At 37.4% G+C, this 24,761-nt stretch overlaps 6 protein-coding genes across 12 annotated transcripts; 5 read left to right on the forward strand and 1 right to left on the reverse strand.

The window, feature by feature from the left end:
- Window positions 1-6: 6 nt before the first annotated feature.
- LOC130509829 (conserved oligomeric Golgi complex subunit 4-like) lies at window positions 7-1,343 on the forward strand. Its single transcript, XM_057006035.1, has 2 exons — window positions 7-403; window positions 593-1,343. The coding sequence occupies exons 1-2, from the start codon at window positions 44-46 to the stop codon at window positions 1,220-1,222; spliced, it is 990 nt and encodes a 329-aa protein (XP_056862015.1). The 5' UTR covers window positions 7-43; the 3' UTR covers window positions 1,223-1,343.
- Window positions 1,344-3,148: 1,805 nt separating this feature from the next.
- Window positions 3,149-5,421, forward strand: LOC130509831 (MATH domain and coiled-coil domain-containing protein At3g58200-like). 5 transcript variants are annotated; one of them, XM_057006044.1, is made up of 7 exons: window positions 3,149-3,262; window positions 3,342-3,468; window positions 3,595-3,743; window positions 3,809-4,085; window positions 4,171-4,340; window positions 4,437-4,631; window positions 4,862-5,421. In XM_057006044.1, exons 1-6 carry the CDS (start codon window positions 3,238-3,240, stop codon window positions 4,583-4,585), a joined length of 897 nt encoding a protein of 298 aa, XP_056862024.1. In that variant the 5' UTR covers window positions 3,149-3,237; the 3' UTR covers window positions 4,586-4,631; window positions 4,862-5,421. The 5 variants fall into 5 exon arrangements, with proteins under 5 accessions (XP_056862024.1, XP_056862023.1, XP_056862025.1 ...); XM_057006043.1 differs by having other exon boundaries at window positions 4,914-5,421; XM_057006045.1 differs by having other exon boundaries at window positions 4,917-5,421.
- Window positions 5,422-11,310: 5,889 nt separating this feature from the next.
- Window positions 11,311-12,924, forward strand: LOC108845720 (uncharacterized). Its single transcript, XM_057006048.1, has 8 exons — window positions 11,311-11,530; window positions 11,593-11,730; window positions 11,806-11,924; window positions 12,115-12,206; window positions 12,318-12,339; window positions 12,428-12,496; window positions 12,572-12,640; window positions 12,733-12,924. The coding sequence occupies exons 1-8, from the start codon at window positions 11,311-11,313 to the stop codon at window positions 12,814-12,816; spliced, it is 813 nt and encodes a 270-aa protein (XP_056862028.1). The 3' UTR covers window positions 12,817-12,924.
- A 77-nt stretch (window positions 12,925-13,001) lies between these two features.
- On the reverse strand, window positions 13,002-14,081 carry LOC108845723 (60S acidic ribosomal protein P1-2). The gene is made up of 4 exons (XM_018618891.2): window positions 13,952-14,081; window positions 13,784-13,860; window positions 13,305-13,520; window positions 13,002-13,215 (listed from the first exon to the last, which is right to left on the reverse strand). The coding sequence occupies exons 2-4, from the start codon at window positions 13,853-13,855 to the stop codon at window positions 13,162-13,164; spliced, it is 342 nt and encodes a 113-aa protein (XP_018474393.1). The 5' UTR covers window positions 13,856-13,860; window positions 13,952-14,081; the 3' UTR covers window positions 13,002-13,161.
- A 3,037-nt stretch (window positions 14,082-17,118) lies between these two features.
- LOC108845711 (protein IQ-DOMAIN 17) lies at window positions 17,119-19,441 on the forward strand. The gene is made up of 5 exons (XM_018618876.2): window positions 17,119-17,413; window positions 17,523-17,825; window positions 17,904-18,149; window positions 18,226-18,345; window positions 18,427-19,441. Exons 1-5 carry the CDS (start codon window positions 17,285-17,287, stop codon window positions 19,213-19,215), a joined length of 1,587 nt encoding a protein of 528 aa, XP_018474378.2. The 5' UTR covers window positions 17,119-17,284; the 3' UTR covers window positions 19,216-19,441.
- Window positions 19,442-20,187: 746 nt separating this feature from the next.
- LOC108845714 (heterogeneous nuclear ribonucleoprotein Q) lies at window positions 20,188-22,958 on the forward strand. 3 transcript variants are annotated; one of them, XM_018618880.2, is made up of 9 exons: window positions 20,188-20,296; window positions 20,802-21,153; window positions 21,246-21,362; window positions 21,441-21,581; window positions 21,666-21,845; window positions 21,914-22,115; window positions 22,204-22,373; window positions 22,477-22,562; window positions 22,636-22,958. In XM_018618880.2, exons 2-9 carry the CDS (start codon window positions 20,827-20,829, stop codon window positions 22,772-22,774), a joined length of 1,362 nt encoding a protein of 453 aa, XP_018474382.1. In that variant the 5' UTR covers window positions 20,188-20,296; window positions 20,802-20,826; the 3' UTR covers window positions 22,775-22,958. The 3 variants fall into 3 exon arrangements, with proteins under 3 accessions (XP_018474382.1, XP_018474381.1, XP_056862006.1); XM_018618879.2 differs by having other exon boundaries at window positions 20,243-20,474; XM_057006026.1 differs by having other exon boundaries at window positions 20,243-21,153.
- The last annotated feature ends 1,803 nt before the right edge of the window (window positions 22,959-24,761 follow it).

Raw genomic sequence — 24,761 nt, forward strand, 5'->3', positions numbered from 1 at the left:
TCAGGACGTGACGGGGTTCTATGTGATACTTGAAGGGTTCTTTATGGTTGAGAATGTGAGGAAAGCTATAAGGATCGATGAGCATGTACCGGACAGTCTTACAACTTCGATGGTGGACGATGTGTTCTACGTGTTGCAGAGCTGTCTGAGGAGAGCGATTTCGACTTCCAACATCAGCTCTGTGATTGCTGTGTTGAGCAATGCTGGTAGCTTGTTGGCTAATGATTACCATGAAGCTTTGCAGCAGAAGATTAGAGAGCCGAACCTTGGTGCTAGGTTGTTCTTGGGTGGTATTGGTGTGGAAAACACTGGAACTGAGATTGCAACTGCTTTGAACAATATGGATGTGAGCTGCGAGTACATTCTCAAACTCAAACACGAAATCGAGGAGCAATGTACTGAGGTATGGACTCATACTTAGTATGAATCTTTTGGACAACAATATGGAACCAGTTATGGGTATTGATCTAGAACAGATAAGTTGTTTGCTAGATGTAATGTAGGCTCTGTACATTAGCATATGAATAGCGAAACCAATTCGTTAACGGGACAAATGGGTCTCAGTTGTCTTGATCTCTTGTGCTGTTCACAGGTGTTTCCTGCACCAGCAGATCGAGAGAGGATAAAGTCATGTCTATCCGAGTTAGGCGAGCTAAGCAACACGTTCAAGCAGCTACTCAACTCAGGCATGGAACAGCTAGTAGCAACCGTAACACCAAGAATCCGTCCGGTTCTAGACACTGTAGCTACCATAAGCTACGAGCTGACAGAAACAGAGTATGCAGAGAACGAGGTGAACGACCCGTGGGTCCAACGACTTCTCCACTCGGTGGAAACGAACGCTGCGTGGCTCCAACCACTGATGACATCAAACAACTACGACTCGTTTCTGCATCTCATAATAGATTTCATAGTGAAGAGACTTGAAGTGATAATGATGCAGAAACGGTTTAGCCAGCTTGGTGGTCTTCAGCTAGACCGGGACACGAGGGCTTTGGTTAGCCATTTCTCGGGTATGACTCAGAGAACGGTGAGAGATAAGTTCGCTCGGTTAACTCAAATGGCGACGATACTTAACTTGGAGAAGGTCTCGGAGATTTTGGACTTCTGGGGAGAGAACTCAGGACCCATGACTTGGAGACTCACACCGGCTGAGGTTAGACGGGTCTTGGGTCTTCGGGTAGAGTTTAAACCCGAATCTATTGCTGCTCTCAAGTTGTGATGTTAATTTGTTTATGTTGTCAACCCACGAATTACTCAGTTTTGGTGTTGATAAATTCTTGTTTTGGTGTATAACCCGTGTATTGCGTCGTAGTGCATGATCAACGGCTTATCTTCTTCTTTTTTCTTTTCCTTTTTCTATATATCGAAACTACACGTATGACATAATATTTGTTGCATGGTCTCACGTCAGGGGTGGGAAAAAACCTGAGATCCAGACCGTATCTGACCGATTTACTGTATAATAGTATAAAACATATTTGAATCTAAAGGGTTATTAACTACCCAAATCGACAATCCAATAAATTCCAGAAATTCTAAGACCCCAAAAATTCAGACAAGTCTACTCGAAATTTCGAATTAGTATCTGAAATAAATATTTGAAAAATCTATTAAATGTTATTTGAGTTACATTAAATTATAATATTTTAACTACAACACATGTCATCGTTAAAATGATTCTCAAATTTTTTTTATTTTTTTTTTAACTTAGCTTGATTCTCAAAATTTCTAGAGAAATATATTGGTTTATCTTAATATATTTTATATATCTCAATAAAAATTATAAACTTAATTAATAACATACAATTAATATTATTTCCTTAAAATAAAAAATTAAGAAATTATTAATATGACTAAAATATATATATAACAATTAAAGATTTTAACAAGAATGATTTGATAATAATTTGTATATCTTCATCATTTTTGTTTAACATCAAATTATTAAAATGAATTAACCAATCTCATTAACCAAATAATAAATTTTAAATCTTTTCGTATATGTTATATTTGGAGTTTTAAAAATGATTATAAATTACTAAAAACTGCAAAAAACCTCACATTAAAATTTTTATGATCAATGGTTTAAAAATTTCAGATTTTGATTCAAAGATCGGACTTGAACCCAACGAACAGGTATCCGAATCCTTTATCGGTCTACATGTAAAACTTGATTTTACATGAACCCTAAAATTTTTAACATCTAAACTAATCACATAATAGAAATATAAAAAGGATTTGCGGAATACCTCGATTCTTTGCTGCGGAAATCTTCATGAATGGTTTTGATCATATGAAGATGATATCTTGATCATGGAAGATGATCTCTTTATCTCTAAGTTGGAGCTAAGCCTTCTCTCTTCTTGCCTACAACATTTCTTTATGTGTTTCTCTTAGATTTTCTTGATGTTTCTTTGTGATGGTCCAAAGACAACTATTTATAAGTAGGGAGAGGGACCAAAAACTTTCTCACCAAATTTTGATAACTTTAGTGGCAAGTTTCTTCTTTAACCACAACCATCCATCAAGTTTGTAGTGACAAGTGTTTAAGTTTTTAGAATCATTCATTTATACAATAAACTTGTTCTCCTTTGATGCATTGAACTTATTTCAAATGCTTCTTACAATAACACATATTTCATGAGTCATCAAGTGAGACATCTTCTAGAAAAGGCACTTGTACATTAGTTAATCATCATCATTATTAGAAACTTAACTCCTTTAAACTATTTTTATTAGTTACCAATTGTTATTATGGTTTAACAATTTCAATAAGAAAAAAATTAACATTAGAGCACATCATGGAAAAGAAATATTTAATGTATCATTTATATACATTCATAAAAATATTTCTTACACGATGACAAAAAAAAAAAAAAAAAAAAATATTTCTTACACTACAATCTCTCTATAGCGTGAAATCTGATGGCTGTGATTTTGATTCTGGCCCCGCAGTCACTAGATAATGCGTCGAGAATATATCCCCTTTATATCTCTTCAATCTCGAATCTCTCTATAGTGTGAAATCCACGATGATTCTGATTTTATTCGATTCCATACATGTTGGACAAGACAAGACAAGACAGAGACATGGGAATAATAATCACCCGGCTCTTGTCCTGTAAGGCCTATATATATAGAGCTATTAATTAACTTGCATCCTCAGTTAGATATATAAGTCTCTGTTTAGAAGAATCAGTTTCATATCATTTGCAGCTTCAGCTTGTTACAACAATGTCACGACCACTACCCCTTGATGGTAAAATAAATATATATAACTTTTTTAAAAGCAGTTGGTTTCATAGTCTCTTTTTTATCATTTTTCCTACTTTTCACAGAAATGATGGCAGCGTTAAAAGAAAAACACAAAACAAGTCACTTCTGGAAGATAGAAAATTTCTCTTTAGTCAAAAAACACATCAACAGGGTCGAATCCTCTGTTTTTTATCTTGGTGGTTACAGATGGTGAGTTCTGTTGTTGTTTTTTTATTTGAATAATGGTGAGATCGTTTGTTATCTTCTTATGCTTAATATACAGAAGAAAACACTTTTTATCTTTCCTCCATGTTTCTTGACTTAGTATGAAAACAGGAAACTCACGATGCTCCCATATGGGTTGGAGGGTAATGTCTTTCATAATGTCGCCTTGGTCTTAGAGAGGCAATTCCCCTCCTTAATTATTCAACTTACAGTTGAGTTATTTGTCGTTAATCAACTATCGCAAATATGGCATTCGTCAGGTACCACCTTTTATCTATTTATTTGTCCATATATTTTGGTTGATGTTGATGTGTTTTGTTTGCAGGAAACATAGTCTTACCAGTAGACCGGAACTGGGTTTGGGATCCAAATTTGATGTCACATGCCAATTCTGAGTACCTAGGGCAACTCGTTGGAGATTGTTGTATCTTTGGTGTCAGGCTTTTTGGGGTTGAAACTGCGGCTTGTGGAACAGCTGAATGTTTTAGCGTGATTGAGAAACCTCTCAATCACAAAGTCACTTGGATGATGAACAGGTTCTCGTCTTTCGAGCCTGAAAAGGCTCATCATTCTAATGAATTTGTCGTTGGAAACCGGAAATGGTGATGACCAATGCTTTATTTTCTCAAACTTTCTTACTTACAGACCTTCCTTGTTATAAAATTTTATGTGTGTGTGTTTGATAAGGAGAATTCAAGTGCACCCAAGAGGGTTTAAAGAGGGAAAAGACAAATCATTTTCTGTGTATCTAGTAGGAGGAGAGTTTGTCAACAATGTGCCGCATGTGGCAAACACTTACGCCATGTTTAAGCTGCGTGTGTTGGATCAAGTTAACCGCAATCATTTGGAGAGCCGTGGTATGTTGAAAATATATTGATTCTTTTCTCTCTTTTTTTTCTCAAACTTAACAAAAGAAAGTGGTGGTATTTTTACTTTTCTTTTTTATTTTGTAGTTTTTGGTTGGCTTGGTGGAAATTCTGATGTAATCCAAGGATATCCAGAATTTATGCCTCTGTCAAAACTTGGTGAACCTTATCTGGTGAACGATAAGTTATATGTGGGAGTTGAGTTTGAATTAATCTCTGTGACTAATTATTGTTAGCTTTATAAGAGGACATCACCACGTGCAAAAAGGCCTGATCCCTCAAGTATGTTTGGACTAAAGTCATTTGTCTTTTCTTTTCTTCGCTGTATGAATAAAAGGGAGCACTGCTCTTCTCTCATACATCACTCCCTTTAGTTGTGTTTTCCTATGTCCAAGTTTGTAGGAACTTATGGTTCCTTAGATTATTATGTAAGATATGTGTGGACAAAGGTGAATTAAGAAATAAAGACTTATATCTGTCAAATGTATATAAGTATGTTTATTTGTTCACAGTTATATCATGCATGTCGAGAAAGCATGTAACTGTGGCCCTCGTTTGTTGTAGTAGCTAGGCCTTTTCCTTCCTCAGCTGCGGTGTATCTTCTTCTATCCATGGCTTTCTTTCGCGAGGGTTTTGTGTCTCGATGCTTGTGGAGGGATTCAAAGCCAAACTAACTGCTACTGGAGGAGTATCAGTCGACTCCAAAGATGATGGCAGAACTGTAGATCTATGGATTTGTTGTGTAAAAGTGCTTGAGTGAATCGGTTGAAGATCTTGGAGGATGCTTGTTTTGGCAAAAAAGTAGGGTTTTCGTCTCTTCTTGCCTTGGGTGAGGTTGACAAGTTTCTAAACAGAGAAACCTGGGAGTGTTGTCACTGTCCTCGAAAGTTGCATCACGTGCTTCATGTCAACCGCCTCGGGAGGTTGTGCCTGGGAGAGTTCTTCTCGACCAGCTCTTGATGGAAAGTTGATAAAATCTGTTTCTGTCAATAATCTTTCTTGCTCACAGCTATTATATATCATGTAGAGAAAACCTTTATTAATCTTCTTGCTTGTCAATTTTTTCATCTTTCTTCATGATTGTAGTTTTTAAAAAAAAAAAACAATAACACGATCATGTCAACAACTAACAAGAACAATGACGTCGATCAACTCTATGATCTTAGGCTAATTTTAAGCCAAAACTATTGACATAAAGACATAAAAGGAGTTTGAACTATGATAATCCTCACAAGACTTGAGAAATAAGACTCCAGACTTGAGAAGCAGACAACCAGACTTGAGAACTAGACAATCAGACCTGAGAAAATTTAAATCTACCACTGAACATTCTAGAGTCAAAGTTACCGTTGGAGTGTTGTCACTTTCAGGAACTGGCATATGCATTTATTTACTTTTATTCATGTTATCTTTATGCTAATTGCTAAGTCTATTTATATTGTATCTGTATGATCAAATTAAACTAAGGAAACAAATCCTTCTTTACTCAGTCTCTCTTACTCTCTGTTTACTCTCTCTCTCTCTCTCTTTTGTTCTTGAGCATTATCTCTCTTGTTCTTCATTTTCTTACATGGTATCAGAGCATTAAGCTCCTGATTACCTCATTTACTTCCGCATAAACACTTTGATTTATTTCATCCAACCAGAAAATTCAAAAAAAAATCTCTTGCAATTTCTATTATCCAGTGGATAATAGATTTGTGCTCACTCTGTTTTCTCTAATTCCTGAGAGTGCTCACTCTGTTCTGTCCACTCTACTTCATTTCTAGAGAGCTTATTTTGTTTCTCTTGATTTCTCTTTATTTATCCACTCATCTAGCCAGAAACAATTCAAAATTCAAAAATTTCTGACGCCAATCTATTAACCAGTGGATAATAACAAGTGAAGATGGAGCAGAATGGGGCATTGAAGATTCCAGTCATCCTGAAGGGTGCTAACTACATTACTTGGTCAAGAATGACCAAGACAGCCTTGGGTGGAAGAGGTTTATAAGAGCACATCACTTCAAGTGAGGCACCAAAGCGAGTCACTCAAGGGGAAGATGGCAAAGAGATTGTAGTGGCAGATGCAAGCAAATGGGTTCAAGAAGATCTCATGGTGCTGTCTGCCTTACAAGGCTCACTTGATGGTCCTATTATGGACTCTTACTCACACTGTGAGACATCAAAACAGCTATGGGACACTCTACAAAAGGTCTATGGCAACACTGATAACCTAACCAGAATCTTTGAAGTGAAGAGAGCCATCAACACCTTGCAGCAAGAAGAGATGGACTTCACTAAGCACATTGGAAAGTACAATCAGCTGTGGTCTGAGTTGGAGATGCTGAGGCCAAGCACCAATGATCCTACTACTCTTGAAGAAAGGCGTGAGCAAGACAAGATCTTTGGCTTGCTTCTCACACTTCACCCAAGTTTCAATGATGTAGTCAAACATATATTAAGAGGCAAAGAACTTGGGAGTTATGATGATGTGTGTGCTCAGCTTCAAAAGGAGCTAGGATCAGATGGCCTCTTTGGTGGAAAGGGAGAACTGTCCATGGCAAGCAAGGCTGAGAAGGTGGAGAGTGCTACTGCCAACAAAGCTCACTTCAAACCTAGAGGAGGAGGTGACAAATCAGTGACTTGTGAACACTGCAAGAAGCTAGGACACTCCAAAACCAACTGCTGGTTCCTTCATCCTCACCTCAGGCCAACCTCAGCTTCAAAATACAATCAAGCAAGGGCACATGAAGCAAAATCTCCAGCCATGCACATGGGAGAGGATGGAAGAGCTATGACTTCTACTACACAAGTTGGTGGTTCAAGCTCTCAGTCTGACTCCTTTGTCCGCATGTCAGACCTTGAGGCTATCATCAAGGCTTTCCACAACAACTCTGGTAACATCAGTGTCAATGCCTTAACCTCTATTCACCATATATCTCACACTGCTAGGCCTTTGATTATTGATTCAGGAGCTTCTCACCATATGATTAGAGATGCTAAATTGATTAGTAATGTCAAACCTGCCTTAGGAAGTGTTATGATAGCAAATGGTGATAAGATACCCATTGAGGGAGTAGGAAATCTAAAACTGTTTGAAAAAGAGTCTCAAGCTCTTTATATGCCTAGCTTCACCTCTAACTTATTATCTGTTAAGAGAGCAACCACTGATCTTAATTGCAATGTTATTTTCAGTCCTAATGATGTTTGCTTTCAGGATATTAAGACCAGTAAGATGCTGGGCAAAGGTGTGAGCAAAGAAGAAATTTACTTACTTGAAGACACCAAGCTTAGCTCAGATTATACTTATGCTTTTAATTCTGCTTCTGTGTTAGCTAGTAATGTGTTATGGCATGCTAGATTAGGTCACACTCATTCTCATGCTTTAGAATTGATGTTACCTAATCTATCTTTCAAGACTGAAAGTTGTGAGACTTGTATTCTTGGTAAACATCATAAATCTGTATTTCCTTCTTCTGTGACTATTTATGAGAATTGCTTTGATCTAGTTCACTCTGATGTCTGGACTGCTCCATGTGTTTCTAAAGAAAACCATAAATATTTTGTGACTTTCATAGATGAAAAATCTAAGTAGACATGGCTCACACTGATTCAAAGTAAAGATAGAGTTTTAGAAGCTTTTATTAACTTCCAAAACTATGTAACTAACCATTTCAATTCCAAGATTATTTTTTTTAGGTCAGATAATGGGGGAGAATATACTAGCCATGCCTTCAAACAACACTTAGCAAAACATGAAATTATTCACCAAACAAGTTGCTCATACACACCACAACAAAATGGAGTGGCTGAGAGGAAAAATAGACATCTTATGGAAGTTGCTAGAAGCATGATGTTCCACACCCATGTCCCAAAGAGATTTTGGGGAGATGCAGTGGTCTCAGCATGCTATCTCATCAATAGGATCCCCACTAAAGTCCTCAAAGATGTCTCTCCATTTCAGGTACTGAATAAAACTAAACCTCCCATTGATCATTTGCGTGTGTTTGGGTGTGTTTGCTATGTCTTGTTACCAGGTGAACAGAGGACTAAGCTTGATCCAAAGAGTGTCAAAGCCATGTTTATTGGATATTCTCACACACAGAAAGGGTACAAGTGTTACCTACCAGAATCAAAAAGGGTGATGGTCTCAAGAGATGTGAAATTTGTGGAATCACAGGGGTACTATGATGAGAAGAGCTGGGAAAACCTTAAAGATCTCTCACATGGCTCATCTGATAGAGCAAACAACTTGAGAACCATTTTGGAGAGTTTAGGTATTGGTCAGTCTCCAAGCAATGAAGCACCAGGGCCCTCTCCCGCACCCCCAGTTCCTAGCATCAATATGGATACAACACCAGTTGATGAGACAACCCATCATGATCCTGAGGGAGGCAATGAACATGAATCAACATCAGAAGGTGATTCAACATCAACACATGATCAAGATGGAGTTGAAGAATCTGGTCAAGTTAGTAGAGAGAATACTGGCGATCAAGAGCAGGAGGAAGCAGTGGTAGAAGAGCAAAGCCAACCATTGAGAAAAAGTACTAGAGTGAGGAAACCATCCAAGTGGGTCGACACCAGAGTATACTTCAACAGCAATGCAGTGGCTCATCCTACTTAAGCAACCTGCTCCTTTGCAAGTTTTCCGGCAGAACATGTTGTGTTCATCAGTAACCTGGATGAAGCATACATACCAAAGACTTATGAAGAAGCAATGGTACTAGATGAGTGGAGAGAATCAGTAGGAGATGAGATAGGAGCCATGGTCAAGAATGATACCTGGTTTGAAACTGAACTCCCCAAAGGCAAGAAAGCTGTAACAAGCCGCTTACTCTTCACTATCAAGTACCAAGCTAACGGAAAACCAGAAAGGAAGAAGACAAGGCTGGTTGCAAGAGGGTATACTCAAGTGTATGGAGAAGACTACCTAGACACGTTTGCACCAGTAGCTAAGCTTCATACCATAGGAGTGGTGCTCTCCTTAGCAGTTAACTTGGAGTGGGATCTATGGAAAATGGATGTCAAGAATGCCTTCCTACAAGGAGAATTAGAAGATGAAGTCTACATGAGACCACCTCCGGGAATGGAAGACATGGTTAAGCCAGGGAATGTGCTTAGACTAAAGAAGGCAATCTATGGACTAAAGCAATCACCAAGAGTCTGGTATCACAAGCTTAGCACAACCCTTAATGGAAGAGGGTTTGTGAAATCAGAAGCTGACCATACACTCTTTACACTCACCAGCAAGTAAGGAATTGTGGTGATTCTCATCTATGTTGATGACATTATCATCACTGGAAACAACAAGGAAGGTATCATTTCAACTAAAGCTTTTCTTAAATGCTCATTTGATATTAAAGATTTGGGTGAGCTTAAGTACTTTCTTGGGATAGAAATATGCCGCTCTAAAGAGGGGTTGTTCTTATCTCAAAGGAAATACACACTTGATCTTTTAAATGAGACAGGACAGCTTGGTGGGAGAGTAGCCAAAACTCCACTTGAAGAAGGTTACAAAGTCTTGCGTGAGGGGGAGTTTGAGGATACACCATTTGGAGACTTCAAGCTCTATAGAAGGATGGTTGGAAAGCTTATCTATCTCACTATTACAAGACTAGATATTTGCTTTGCTGTCAACCAAGTTAGCCAACATATGCAAGCACCTAAAGTTCATCATTGGAATATGGTGGAGAGGATCATGACATATCTAAGGAAAGCTCCTGGTCAAGGTGTTTGGATGGGTTGCAACAAGAGCACATAGATTGTAGGATATTGTGATGCAGATTGGACTGGTGATAGAGCAGATAGGAGGTCCACAACCGGCTATTGTACATTCATTGGAGGCAACCTAGTGACTTGGAAGAGCAAGAAGCAAAAGGTGGTATCTTGTTCAAGTGCTGAAGCAGAGTATATGGCAATGAGGAAGCTCACCAATGAGCTTATCTGGATCAGAAACTTGCTGAGAGACTTGGGCATTGAGACTACAACACCAATCACCATGCATTGTGATAACCAGGCAGCTATCCATATAACATCCAACTCAGTCTTCCATGAGAGGACAAAACACATTGAAGTGGATTGTCACAAGGTTAGACAAGCAGTGGAGCAGAAGATTATCCTACCTTGCTATACTAGAAGTGAAGACCAGCTAGCTGATATCTTCACCAAAGGAGCAAGCAACAAGGTCTGTGAGTCCATTCATCCAAGATTGGGACTCATCGATCTACCTAAATCATGATTCCCTTAAGTCATGAAGCATCTACTCTTTTTCCTTTGTTTGTTTTTATCCCATTGGGTTTTTCATACAAAAGGTTTTAATGAGGGATGTCTTCATGAGTTCCAAGCTTAACCATATCTTATGGCAAAACTTGAGGGGGAGTATTGACATAAAAACATAAAAGGAGTTTGAACTAGGATGATCCTCACAAGACTTGAGAAATAAGATTCCCGACTTGAGAAGCAGACAACCAGACTTGAGAACTAGACAACCAGACTTGAGAAAATTTAAATCTGCCAATGAACATTCTAGAGTCAAAGTTACCATTGGAGTGTTGCCACTTTCAGGATCTGGCATATGCATTTATTTACTTTTATTCATGTTGTCTTTATGCTAATTGCTAAGTCTATTTATATTGTATATGTATGATCAAATTAAACTAAAGAAACAAATCATTCTTTACTCTGTCTCTCTTACTCTGTGTTTACTCTCTTTCTCTCTCTTTTGTTCTTGAGCATTATCTCTCTTGTTCTTCATTTTCTTTAAAAAACAAGCTGTATATTATGCTTTGTTCCTTCTCAATGTATGTGATTTTAGTCCGATCTGGAACCGACTTAAATAAGTTTGTGTAATAACATATACCTTTTCAACTTTATTAGCATATAAGTTTGACTCGTGCGTGGTGTGAGGGTTTTAGCGCAGACACGGAGGGTTCTTCTAAAAGTTGATAAGTCTTTTGCTTTGATATTTTTTTCAGAGATGGCTATGTTCGTGAGACGAGCTGCATCTACACGAAATGCGATTGCCTTTCTCAGAATATTCTCCTCCTCCTCCTCCTACTCTTCCTTAGTTGTTGGCCGCGATTTCTTCTCGCACAAGGCCACCCTCAGAAATGCTCCAGATTTGGATTTGGATTTGAGATTGCCCAGTAGTTTTCTCAGAGATTCTCGTCGAGGCTTCGCCAAAGGCAAAAAACCAAGTACGTAAAAAAATGTGACATGATTTCTTTTTACTAGTTGATGTGAATATCCTTTTCTTCAGAGGATGATTGTGGATTGGTGGACGTGTCTCCGGATATTGGGCCTAGCGTCAAAGCCACAGCCACTTGTCAGATGGAGGCTGCCATTGATGCCTTGTCTCGGGATCTCACTAAACTCAGAACTGGAAGAGCTGCTCCAGGTTCCTTCTTCCTTTCCGTCTAAGCAGCCTTGAGTTGTGCTTATTATTATTATTCATTCTCTTGGTGGGTTGCAGGAATGCTTGATCATATTGTTGTTGAAACTGGTGGTGGTCTCAAAATGCCTCTCAATCACTTGGCTTTGGTCTCTGTCCTCGATCCTAAAACACTCTCTATCAATCCTTACCATCATGATGTAAGTAAGAAGCATCCTCCCCCTATTTTTATTTACAATAACCTTTGGACTCAATCTTTCATTCTTAACATAAATTACTCTGATATTATATTCATCCCCTCCAACAACTTCATTACATTTTCCTTTCTTACCAGATAGACAAGACAAAAAGTTTTGAGTTTTTTCTTACATTTTTTCTTTCTTTATGCAGACTGTTAAAGAGCTTGAGAAAGCAATTGTCTCATCTCCATTAGGATTAAACCCAAAACTGGATGGCCAAAGACTTATTGCATCTATCCCTCCGTACATTCTTCTCTCTCTCTCTCTCTCTCTCTCTCTCTCTCTTTCATTACATTTGTTGAACTGACACCCTCGAATTTTGACTTGGCCTGTTTTATCCTTTTTCTGGAGCAGATTGACCAAGGAGCATGTTCAGGTAAAACATCCAGCTCTTGTCTCATTCCTGCGTTTATTGTTTGAGTTTGATGAGCCTTTTTACCTTTATAAATTAATGAACCTCCCAGGCAATGTGCAAGATTGTAACCAAGTCCAGTGAAGTTGTCAAGCAAAGCATAAGAAGGGCACGTCAAAAGGTAGACCAACCTTCCATTGAAACTGTCTCTTATCAATCCCAAATCTATTTTATGATCAGACATTTTTGTCGCCAGGCACTGGACACAATAAAGAAATCAGCCTCAGGTCTACCAAAAGATGAAGTGAAAAGGCTGGAGAAGGATGTGAGTGTGATCTTCTATCTTTTTCTTGGAAAATGGGTTTCCTTCTTCAGTTGTTGAAGCATATGTCTGTCTTTCTTTTTGTCTGTTTACAGGTAGAAGAGTTGACGAAGAAGTTTGTAAAGTCAGCAGATGACATGTGCAAGTCCAAAGCGAATGAGATCACCACCCAAACTTGATCTCTCAGCTACTTATACATCAAAGCTGAACCAAGTTTCAGTCTTCTTTTTTTTACAAAAGTACCTTTAATCATAAATGACCCGAAGTATTCAATATTTGTTTTCTAATGTTCAATTTGGGTGTCTTGAACCAAATAAGGTTCGAATATATGATTCGAATATATGATTTCAAATCAGTTGGCAGATTTGACAAGATAGCTCTCATAAACCTCACCAAGAAAGATGGGAGGCAATAACGTGATATAACAAATGGACCAAACTGTATTAATGTCGAAAATGGCAAAACTGAAAATCTCAAACCAACTAAAGCAATAGAACATGGCAAGTGTATAACAGGAAGACAAACTAATCGAACAAGCCGAATCCAAGATCTCCATCGCTCTCTTCCGCTGGTTCATCCTACACAAACAAAAAGAAGACTAAATCAATAACCAACACAGACAAATAGATAAACAAAACAATCTTGTATGTTCTTAATTATGATATACCTTCTTCTCCTCCTTGGCAGGGGCAGCAGCTGCGGCTCCTCCAGCAGCAGCGGGTGCGGCAGCAGCAACAGGTGCACCACCTCCACCGCCCCCAGCACCAACGTTCATGATGAGGTCAGTGACGTTACGCTTCTCAGCCATCTTGGCGAATAGCATTGGCCAGTATGACTCAATCTCGACACCAGAGGCTTTCACGATAGTCGCAATCTTGTCGGACTTTTGACAATAAAGTTAAAGATATAACAAAAAAAGTAAAACTTACTAATTGAATACAGACACAAAGACACTTGTTAATCAAAATAAACCTAACAAAACTTACTTTCTCATAACGACACTAAGATACAAGACTACTGACATAACATTTGCAAAATTAAGACACAACAAACATGCAATCTTCGACTAATTATTAAACATTTCTGCATAACCCTAAACCAAACAGCTAGCACAATAGATCTAGAAGATTAGATATTAAAGGATACAGTGATGGCAATGCCCTCGTCTTCAAGGATCATAACAGCGTAGCTGCAAGCAAGTTCTCCGACTGTCGACATTGTCTCTGCAACGAAACAATAAAAAACAGTTTTAAATCTCAGCAACAACTACAAAATTAAGTCCAAAAACGTAGAGGATGATTGAAGAAAAAGTACTTCAGACTGCGATGAGAAGTGGCGCCGCTTGAACACACACAGATTAGGGTTTTGCAATGCAGCCAAGGGATGAATCGTTAATTATAAATAGATCAGATCTTCAGAACTTTGGGCCTGAAAGTGAAGGCCCATTAGAAAACTGACTTGATTAATTGGGCCTTGTTATGATACATTGGGCCTTCTTTTGTTACTTGGGTTTTTCATCGGCTATTGTTGCAGCTGATGATAATATTTTTGAACGCTGAATATTGTCTTTAGTAACGGCACTATTTCTACTAAAGCACGGTTCTACTCGTTTTCAGCTTGAGTAGCATCTTCGCTGAAGCTTTGAGGAGGAGTAGTTTCCCGTTTTTATTGGAAAGTTGAGTGTTCACTAACTTCGAACTCCAATTTGAAAGGCTTTGTATACTATAACATGGGCCTAATAATGATTGCGATTGTAGACGTTAGGGTTTGGTAGATATTTGCAGTCAGTCATTCATGTCAATAATACAAGAGAGACTTTCCAGAACTAGAACTGTTGTGTTGTTTTCTTCTTAGGCTTGTGCAAATCTGACAATCTGTATGTTTCTTTTTAGAGAAAATAGCATAAAAATCTCGAAAGTGACACTTACAAAAACTTTAAACCTTTAATTTTTCAACTTTAATCTTATGTATTTTAATTTAATCTTATTTTTTGAATTTTTGTTTAGTTTTCTGTATTTTAATTAACTATAATTTATTTTTTTGAAATTTTAATTACTTTTGAACTTTTTTATTTTTTGACTTTTTATTTAATTTTCTAAATTTTTATTTAGCTTTCTGATTTTTTTATTAAATAATTGTTTTCCAAAAAACAACACATCATCGTATTTATCTGTATAATATGTTGGTTTTTTATTTGATGAACATTTAAGTCAGGTTCAAGGTTTTTTGTGATAGAAATGTCGTTTTAAAAAATAAAATTCTAGTAAAAGAGAGTTCAAGATTTAAAGTGTTTTTCAAAGTTTTTTATGTGATTTTTTCCTTTTCTTTTTATGAAAACATATCATTTCAACATTTCTAATTAAAAAATATGAGTAGTATAGAGGCACTAGATCTTGTTAAAAAAAAATACTAACAGGTAGATATAACATCCTGAATTGTGATATACGAAAACGTTTTAAAAGAATTGATTTGGATATCTATGTTTTACTGTGCTTAGCTTTTTCGGTATACATCCAGTAAAAATTTCAGAGTTAAACTTGTTTGAACTAGAATAATCAAAGGATGAGAGATCTATCAAAGTGATTCGTGATATCATGCGAGTCAAAGCAAAGCACGGAAAAAATTCACTGTGGTGATTGCAGGGCCGGACGGGATGGGGTCCAAGGGCCGATAAAGCGTGTGTGGATGTCCTATTAGCCATAGACGATCGGGTATTATACCTAATATCAGAATTAGTTGACCATCTCGATTCTGACATGAGAGACGTCTTCAGATTTGTCGTGGGCGCAACAAGAACGTTGTGTTCGTTGAGAGAAGGTGAATATAACATTGCAAGGTGTGATATATAGAAAATTTTAAGATAATTAATCTGACTATCTATGTTACAAAAATACGCTTACTTTTTTTGGCTCACAATATTTTTCTAGATGAACGACGGTCTCTGTGTTGAGAGCTTGGATTAAAACTTCATAGAGTCCCTTAATAGTACTTTTTGGTTTGTTTTTCTAAACTGATTTGTAATTTTGTGGTGATTCTTAGATTGTTTTGGTATCATACTCCTTATGTCTCATTTTATTTGTTGTTTTAGGTTTATACACATTAATTAAGAAAATATTTAATTTTACATAATTTTAAAATAAAACAATTACTATCTATATATCTAGCTATATTTCAACTGATAAAAAAATTGAAGAATATTTGTAATAAATTTTGCATTGGTTCTAAAACGATATTTTTTTGAAACAAAAAATTATTCTACAACGATAATTAAATTGAAACGGATGGAATATAATTTATTTTCTTTAATTAGAAAAATGGATAATTATAGTAACTTAATTAATTAGTGTTTAGTCTTGAAAGTGGATTTAGTTAGCAAATGTTAGCTGGAAGAAGATAAATTGTTTTGGAAGTAAAAACTGTCTTAAAATGTAATTATGTTCACACAAAAAATTGACTATGATGTAACTTTCTCATTAAAAATGTGCTTTTATCTTTTACCTAACCATTTAGTAATGAGATTGTTAGTTACTCATAGATGAATCTTCAGTTACCATTTTCTTCTTGTGCACAATTTCAAACGGACATCAAAGATGGTAACGTTTGTAGGTAGGATTTTATCACTGATGTTGCATGTCAGTGCGCAATGTGTAACTTGGGTGACGTAATCGTAACACAAGGAACTGCCCTTTGTTTCTTTGTTGATCCCTGTCAAACATCTATATACTGCAAAAAAAAAATGTGATAAACGAAATAAAGTAAACAATACAAAAAAAAATTAAATGGGATATCATATTTTTTTTGATTAACCAGGAGGTGATCCAAAGGCTTTATAGACTCAAGACTAATTCCCCTGAGACCAACGGCAACCCACGTATTTTTGCGATTTAACCCTATTCCCGGTGGCCAAGTGGAATCGAACCCAGAACGAAATCTCCAGCCGGAATCTCTTTACCACTATGCCAAGACAACTTAGTTTAAATGGGATATCATAATCTTCTAAATCCACATACAAGGAAGGATTTTTATTATTGATGACAATTTAAGATTTTACATAATGCAAGACATAGATATATATAAATGTTTTACATCCTAAGAATTTAGAATCGACGAATTCGCGAATTTAGATATAACAAAAATGATTTGATAAAAAAAAATATAACAAAATGATTAAATATAATATCGTGATGTATGTTCAAATCTGTTTATTAATACTATCGAATTATATCATCTACAAAAGCATATGGACACTATTTTTTTCTTTGAATCAAATTCTTTGAAAAGGAAGATGAAATAGCTGTGATATCAGATGCATGACAAATGTAAGCAGAGATGTACATGATAATGTGATATAATTGATACTTATTATTATAGTCTGGTGAAAAGGAAATAAATAAATGAAGTGAGAGTAATAAATGAAGAGGAAGAGTCATCGCTGTCATGGTCGCAGTTAAAGAGGGTGGTCAGAGTCAGAACTCTCCCTTAAGCAACCTTCCAAATTTTATTGATACATTTCTGTTTCCCAAGATCCACCCACCACTCTCTTCCTCTTCTTCGCAAGAATCTAAACCACATCTCATTCATCCTCTTAATGTCCGAAAACGCCAAGATTCTTGCAATGTGTTGTTGACTCTGATCTCATATCTCGTCATGGGGAAAAAGACCGGCTCTTCGTCCTCTTCCTGGCTCACCGCCGTTAAACGAGCTTTCCGATCTCCCACCAAGAAAGAACATAACAACAATGCTCACAGCAATGAAGCTGAGGAAGACGATGACAAGGTTTGTTTACTTAGCAAATGTCAAGATCTTTGAGTCTTGTCTCTTCACTCTCTCCAAGTCTTGAAAAGTTTCTTAGTTTAATTCAAATGCTCTGTTTTTTTTTCTGCAGAAGAGAGAGAAGAGACGGTGGTTATTCAGAAAAACAACGAATCACAACTCTCCGGCGAAGACCACCGTCATTTTAAAAGACGGGTCTGCTCCGAAACACATGGAAACGGAGACAATCAACACAAACGCTTCATCCTCTGTTTCAGAACAGAGAAACGCCGCACAACCACCGCCGACCACCGTCTCCGTCGCGTCGGAATCTCCTCCAGAGACGGCGGAGGTACCAAACCACAGAAGACTAGCTTACTCCCCGAGAGAAAACTACGCAGCTATAATCATACAAACTTGTTTCAGAGGTTATCTGGTGAGCACGTTTTCTACTAATAATAAATAATTAATTAATTATGTGTAATTATTAGCAGTTAATTGAAATTATGTTTAGGCAAGACGAGCGTTAAGAGCATTGAAAGGATTAGTGAAGCTACAAGCACTAGTGAGAGGTCACAACGTTAGGAAACAAGCTAAGATGACGTTGAGGTGTATGCAAGCTCTGGTCCGAGTCCAGTCTCGTGTTCTTGACCAACGCAAACGCTTGTCTCACGATGGTACTCGCAATTCTGCCTTCAGTGACACTCACAGTGTTCTCGAATCTCGTTATCTTGGAGACATTTCAGACAGAAGATCAATGGTAAGATTTAATACAAGTTTCAGACATCATTGTTTCAGACATGTTAGGTAATGATGTGTTTTTTTTGGCTATATAGTCAAGAGAAGGAAGTAGCATTGCTGAGGATTGGGAGGAGCGACCACAAACGATTCAAGAAGTCAAAGCAATGTTGCAAGAAAGGCGTGACAATAGTTTATCAAAAGCCTTCTCTCAACAGGTACTTAATCAAACACATCAATAAAACCGGTATTTTTATTCGGTTTAGTGTCTAATTTTGCTTGCTTTGTTTGGTTTAAAGATTAGGAGGACGAGAGGTAGTCAATCTATAGGAGAAGAGGAAGAGGAAGAAGAGCGACCAAAGTGGTTAGACCGGTGGATGTCATCTAAACCATGGGATAAACGAGCGTCAACAGATCAAAGACCACCGGTTTACAAAACCGTTGAAATCGATACGGCTCAACCTTATTTAACCCGTGCTTATTCAAGAACCGGTGCGAGTCCTAGCCGTAGCCAAAGGCCTGACACACCATCAAGAACCAGCCACCATCACAACCAACAACATAGTTTCTCATCAGCTACACCGTCTCCCGCTAAATCAAGACCGGTACAAATCCGGTCCGCTAGTCCACGGATCCAAAGAGATGACCGGTCAGCTTACAGTTACACATCAAACACACCTAGCTTGAGGTCTAACTATAGTTTCACCGCAAGAAGTGGCTATAGCGTTTGTACCACCACTGCATTGCCGAACTACATGGCCATCACGGAATCAGCAAAGGCGAGAATCCGATCACAGAGTGCACCTAGGCAACGACCTTTGACGCCTGAGAAAGACCGTGCCGGGTCAGCTAGGAAACGGCTTTCATATCCGGTTCCAATGCAGCCACCAGTGGAGGTTGGAGGAGGGTATTGTGGTGATGGTAGCAGTCAGAGTTTAAGGAGTCCAAGTCTTAAGAGTATCGGTGGTTCACAGTTGGGTGCATTGGAGCAACAGTCAAACTACTCTTCTTGCTATACTGAGTCTGTTGGTGGTGGTGGAGAGATCTCACCTGCTTCTACTAGTGATTATAGAAAATGGTTAAGATGATGATAAGGAAAATCTAACGGTCGTGATTTTTTTTTCCTTACTCGTTTTAAAATAGTTTTTTCCGATATATATAAATAATATTTCATTTTGACTATGACTTTGTTTTCTTAGTTGTGTATTGAATTATTGATGACCTTTGATATCGGTGTGTAATGTGTGATTTTGTGTGTTTCTGAGTATCTTTTGGAAGATTGGAAATGTAATCTTTTGTTTTGTCGGTCTGGAAAATGTAATCTCGTTACTAATTTTGGTAATATAAACATAATTTCAGAGTTTTCTATAAGATGATTGCAATTAGATACTATCATATGCAAGTTATGAAATGATTGTTGTCATGGTCTTTGCTATTTCTCATTTACGATGTTTTTAGTTATTGAACTCAAAAGCAACGTCTGGCCAGCTTTTATATTTTCACTGTAATTTAATGCAAAAGTGAATATTAATTTATGAAAATGACCGTAAAAAAAGCTGCAACTTTGCAACTTGGGACACGAGCAAAGAACATCACCCATGTGACATGATTCCTACACTTATCAGTCTTGTCTTCGACGTTACACTTACACACAACTCCACAGCCACCTAAGATAAATGCTTCTTAAATACGAGAAAACAATATAAATGAAACACCATCAAAGTCTATACCAACTTGACCTACAATTAGTATTGGTACCACTACCAGGCTGCCCTGGGATAAGTCAAATAAAGGACTGGCACATGTATAAATTGAAGACCTATAAAAATGAACATCATAAAGAGTTTTAAAAAGAGAGCACGTTGAATTAAAATAATTGATATCATCCTGACGAAAAAAGAGATCATGCTGACTCAAAATAATTGAATATCATTCTGACATCAAGTGAGAGATGAGAAACAAAACAGCAGGGCTGGCAAATCACAGATGTCAAAAGATAATCTAAAATGGGCCTAATGGAGAACTAGAAAGCTACAGGCCCAATAAAACTAAATGGGCCTAAAAAGCGTTTTCTCACCGGAGGTAGAAGTAGAGGTAGCCGACGAGCTAGAGTAACAGTTATCGTCGGAGCAAAATCCCCAGAAATACACAAAACACAAAGAGGGTCTGGTATGACGAGAAAATTCTCCATTTCATATTTTCATATACATATTTTTTTGGGTTGTTTCGTAGATCTCTCTCATATTCTTCCATCTTGTTCCCTCCCTAAATAAACAAAGCACAAACCCTAGTTTCTGACCATGTAACAAAGTTCAGATTTTTTCCTTAAAATTTCTGAGCTGATGTGGTGAGTAATTTGCTTCTGGGTCTTGATCATATTTGGTTTCCGTTAATGGGTTTTTGTTTTCTCGGAAATTGTGTGAGTCACGATCTCGAATTTGATTGGTTCCTTCTCTTATAAAGTTTACTGCTTTTGGGCTTCAAACACAACTAAAAGAAAGCTAAATCTTTTCAAAGTTTTGATCTTTGTTGAATTCAATAACGGCAATGAACTTCATTTCTGCTTTTATCTCTCTTTTTTTTCATCCTCCATTGAACATCAGAAAGTTTCTCTTTTCAAAAGTTTTGATCACCTGAGCACCCTTTTAAGTATGGTTATTGGGTGACCGACCAGATATCATTTGCACGAGCGAGCCTCAATGTCAGACGCTCCAGATGTTGATGACCGTGTGGATTACGAGGATGGTAGCTCCAGTGAGATGGAGGAGGAACATGTAGAAGAGTATGAAGGAGAAGACAATGATGATGACAATCAAAATGCCGAAGAGCATGATGTGGAAGAAGACAACAATATTGATATTGATATTGAGACAGCAGAAGATGAAGAAGAAGAAGAAAGGGAAGAGTATTCCCATCTTCTTTCACTTCCTCCTCACGGTTCTGAAGTTTTCATTGGCGGTCTCCCTAGGGATGTTGGAGAAGAAGACCTAAGGGATCTATGTGAACCAATTGGCGATATCTTTGAGGTTGGAAGAACAATTAATCTTTGTGTTTTAATTTAAGCATGAGCCTCTTTGTATTTAACGGCTGACTTTTAAACTTGTTTTTCTTATATCAGGTGAGATTGATGAAAGATAGAGACTCTGGTGAGAGCAAAGGGTATGCTTTTGTAGGTTTCAAAACCAAAGACGTTGCACAAAAGGCAATTGAGGAGTTGCACAGTAAACAGTTTAAGGCAAGCTTATTAATCATCCCTAGTTTAAATTATACTTATGACTAATTCTGTTTAACATTTATCTAATTTTTTGTACAGGGAAAAACCATAAGATGCTCCCTTTCTGAAACCAAGAATAGACTATTTATTGGTAACATCCCAAAGGACTGGACTGAGGATGAGTTTAGGAAAGTCATAGAGGATGTTGGTCCTGGAGTGGAGAGCATCGAGCTCATAAAAGTAAGTAAAAAAGATTTGATGAATCTGATTGCATGGGGATGATGATCTTTGCTTACTTAGTTATTATTTTCTTGGTGCCTGTAGGATCCAACAAACTCTACTCGTAACCGTGGTTTTGCATTTGTTCTATACTATAACAATGCATGTGCTGATTATTCAAGGCAGAAAATGATAGATTCTAGTTTTAAGCTTGAGGGCAACGCTCCAACTGTGACTTGGGCTGACCCAAAAAGCTCTCCTGAGACTTCAGCTGCTGCTGCCCAGGTAAAGCTTTAAAGATTCTCTCTCTAGCACATCTTTAAGACTCACTCTTTGTGGTAAATGTTCCACAGGTGAAAGCTCTGTATGTGAAGAATATTCCAGAGAATACATCAACAGAGCAACTGAAGGAACTCTTTCAGAGACATGGAGAAGTTACTAAAGTCGTCACACCTCCTGGAAAAGGTGGTAAACGTGATTTTGGGTTTGTACACTATGCTGAAAGGTCTAGTGCATTGAAGGCTGTCAAAGACTCCGAGAGATATGAAATCAACGGTACATTTTTCATTGTGTGTTCTTTTTTAAATTTTATTTGGGTCTCAGGAGATGTTATTATTGACTAACACATGCCACAAAACTACAGGTCAAGAGTTAGAAGTTGTGCTTGCTAAACCCCAGTCTGAGAGGAAACATGAGCCTTCTTATGCTTATGGTGCTGCTGCACCTACTCCTGCTCCCTTTGCGCTTCCTACGTTTGGTGGTTTTGCTGCGCCTCCTTATGGTGCTATGGGTATTGCCGGTAGTTTTGCTCAGGTATATATATATATGTTTCCTGTTTGTACATCTTCTGAAGAAGTCACTATCAGCAATTCTTTTGTGTGAACTTTGTTTTTAATTTTTTTTTTGTGTTGAGCAGCCAATGATCTATGGTAGAGGAGCAATGCCAACCGGGATGCAAATGGTTCCAATGCTTCTTCCTGATGGCCGAGTTGGCTATGTTCTGTATGTTCTTTGGATTATATAAACATTATAAGTTAGTTATGTATCTCAAGTACTAAACCGATATGGGTTGCAGGCAACAGCCTGGAATGCAGATGGCACCACCCGCACGACCCAGAAGAGATGACCGGAATAACAACGGAGGGTCAGGGAGAGAGAACAGGCATGATGATCATGATGGCAACCGAGGAGGCAGAAGGTACCGTCCCTACTAGCAGCAGCCCAAAGCTATAATAGAGCAACAAGAAGCAAGTAGACAAAGGAAAGAAAGCTGTACTGGAATTTGTTTGTAGTTTGAGAACTTTATGTAAGAAAAAGCTCTCTCTCTAATGTGAAATCGAACCTTACGGTTTCTTCTTGTTTGGTAAGAAGATTGATGAAGGGTTTAGGGTTGAGTGATATGATCTTCTTTCTTACTCTCTTAAACTTAATTTTTTTTCTCTGTTCTGAATAACAATCTTATACCTAGTAGCTTGCACAATGCGCCCATGATCTTTGTTTTCTGGTACAACAAGTTTCTCATTTTAAATCTGACATTATTCTCATATAACACACAGCCCTTTTCCCTTATTCTCTTGTAACCTAGGTCATTCTATATGATCCCGAAATACATAAATTACAGTTATATCCTTAGTGAAATAATAAAAATAAAATTAAAACAAAAAACAAAAACAAAAACGTGGTTTTGAATGTTCTTCTTCTCCGTTGGTTTCAACTCGACGGCAACAGCGACGGTGGTCCACGCAGTTGCTCCTCGCGCTTAACCAAGTCACTCCCGAACTCGCTTCGTTTCCAACGGTTGAGCCATGTCGCAATACACTGTAAGACCCGTTCGTTTCACATGTCTGTCTCTTCCCCGCTACAATAGGTTGCACTATGCTCGAACTCTGTCTTCATCTTCTTCTTTGTTTTGTCGATCAAGCCGCGACACCACCTAGTCCCGTGTCTATGGCTTCTGAAATCTCGTCGTCGTCATTTTTCTTGACGGATTCAGCTCCTCCAATTTCATCTCCTCCGCAATCTCAAGTGGCGTCAAGCTTTGAACCATCGTGAAAGTGCCCAGCCTTCGCCGGCGACAAGGACCCAGAGAAAAGCCGGTACCGTGGCGACCTCCGACTCCGCTGTCGACCTGCTCAGCCCCGCGTCTGTTGTTTACGTTGAAGTCAAGCTCGATCACCTCCAATGGAGATTTCTTCAATATTTTCAAAACTGGCCCTCAAACTCTTGAGTATTCACGAATTTGACCCAACTATAAAAATATGAGGATTGGTCTTCTCAATTTAGTCCCAAACATTTTAATTGTGCAGATCAGACCTCTTCAAAATTGCACAATGGTCTCTTGTCTCTTGATGATTTTCAAGTCGGTCACAAACTTTATGATTTGCATAAATAACCTCACAATTTTTCCCCAAACTTCTCAATTGTACATTTTAAACTTCTCAAGTGTATATAGATCCTATTAAATATAAATCGACATATATATCAAGTTTAATATGATGTTATTATAATCTAAAATCATGAAGTTTGAGTATGAGTGAATTATAGAAAATTGATATAACTAGTACATTCTTAATTATTTGAATTTTACAGTTAAAGTAAAACTACATGTAATATGGTACAACCCAAAAACTGGCATAACTACGTGTAACTAAACTGATAATACTAGTACAACTTTATATTTTGTACCAGACATGTAATACTGGTACAACTAGTCTAACTTCTTCATTATAAAAAATCAAAAAAATCATTTGGTTTCCATATGAAAAAACAATCAACTAACCAAATTGGTATTTGTTTATAAGGTTTCTCTAAACTATTTTAACCTTTAAAAAAAATGGTAACTATTACACTATTGTACATAAGTTTCCATGTTCTACCTTATATTTTAAGGGTTTGTTTATTTATTTGCCCACTATATTTTTGAAAAACATACATCGAATACATTTTAACAATAGTAATGATTACATAATATGTGATATCAAGTAGGTAAACATATAGAAGTTGTACAACTAAGGTATATTTATATTTGATGTGGTACAACTAAAGTTTTCAAATTTACTGCCAAAATACAACTATGTACAAACTTGTACAACTCAAATCCTGGTACAACTATGTACACAAGTGTACAACTCCAAAACTGGTACAACTATATACAAACTTATACAACCTAAAACTCGGTACAACTATGTATATGATTGTACA

Source organism: Raphanus sativus, chromosome 3 (assembly GCF_000801105.2).
Source record: "Raphanus sativus cultivar WK10039 chromosome 3, ASM80110v3, whole genome shotgun sequence".
In the NCBI taxonomy this organism is placed as follows: domain Eukaryota; kingdom Viridiplantae; phylum Streptophyta; class Magnoliopsida; order Brassicales; family Brassicaceae; genus Raphanus; species Raphanus sativus.

Bases quoted from the DNA above. Each gene is read 5' to 3' on its own strand.
- LOC130509829 (XM_057006035.1), top strand. From the start codon at position 44: ATGGTTGAGAATGTGAGGAAAGCTATAAGGATCGATGAGCATGTACCG. The intron at 404-592 runs GTATGGACTCAT...TGCTGTTCACAG, and splicing joins TCGAGGAGCAATGTACTGAG to GTGTTTCCTGCACCAGCAGA.
- LOC108845711 (XM_018618876.2), top strand. From the start codon at position 17,285: ATGGGGAAAAAGACCGGCTCTTCGTCCTCTTCCTGGCTCACCGCCGTT. The intron at 17,414-17,522 runs GTTTGTTTACTT...TTTTTTCTGCAG, and splicing joins CTGAGGAAGACGATGACAAG to AAGAGAGAGAAGAGACGGTG. The intron at 18,150-18,225 runs GTAAGATTTAAT...TTGGCTATATAG, and splicing joins TTTCAGACAGAAGATCAATG to TCAAGAGAAGGAAGTAGCAT.
- LOC108845720 (XM_057006048.1), top strand. From the start codon at position 11,311: ATGGCTATGTTCGTGAGACGAGCTGCATCTACACGAAATGCGATTGCC. The intron at 11,531-11,592 runs GTACGTAAAAAA...CCTTTTCTTCAG, and splicing joins CGCCAAAGGCAAAAAACCAA to AGGATGATTGTGGATTGGTG. The intron at 12,497-12,571 runs GTAGACCAACCT...TTTTGTCGCCAG, and splicing joins TAAGAAGGGCACGTCAAAAG to GCACTGGACACAATAAAGAA.
- LOC108845714 (XM_018618880.2), top strand. From the start codon at position 20,827: ATGTCAGACGCTCCAGATGTTGATGACCGTGTGGATTACGAGGATGGT. The intron at 21,846-21,913 runs GTAAAGCTTTAA...AATGTTCCACAG, and splicing joins CTTCAGCTGCTGCTGCCCAG to GTGAAAGCTCTGTATGTGAA. The intron at 22,374-22,476 runs GTATATATATAT...TGTGTTGAGCAG, and splicing joins TTGCCGGTAGTTTTGCTCAG to CCAATGATCTATGGTAGAGG.
- LOC130509831 (XM_057006044.1), top strand. From the start codon at position 3,238: ATGTCACGACCACTACCCCTTGATG. The intron at 4,086-4,170 runs GTGATGACCAAT...GTGTTTGATAAG, and splicing joins GTCGTTGGAAACCGGAAATG to GAGAATTCAAGTGCACCCAA. The intron at 4,341-4,436 runs GTATGTTGAAAA...TTTATTTTGTAG, and splicing joins CAATCATTTGGAGAGCCGTG to TTTTTGGTTGGCTTGGTGGA.
- LOC108845723 (XM_018618891.2), bottom strand. From the start codon at position 13,855: ATGTCGACAGTCGGAGAACTTGCTTGCAGCTACGCTGTTATGATCCTT. The intron at 13,521-13,783 runs GTATCCTTTAAT...TATTGTCAAAAG, and splicing joins ACGAGGGCATTGCCATCACT to TCCGACAAGATTGCGACTAT. The intron at 13,216-13,304 runs GTATATCATAAT...TTGTTTGTGTAG, and splicing joins CTGCCAAGGAGGAGAAGAAG to GATGAACCAGCGGAAGAGAG.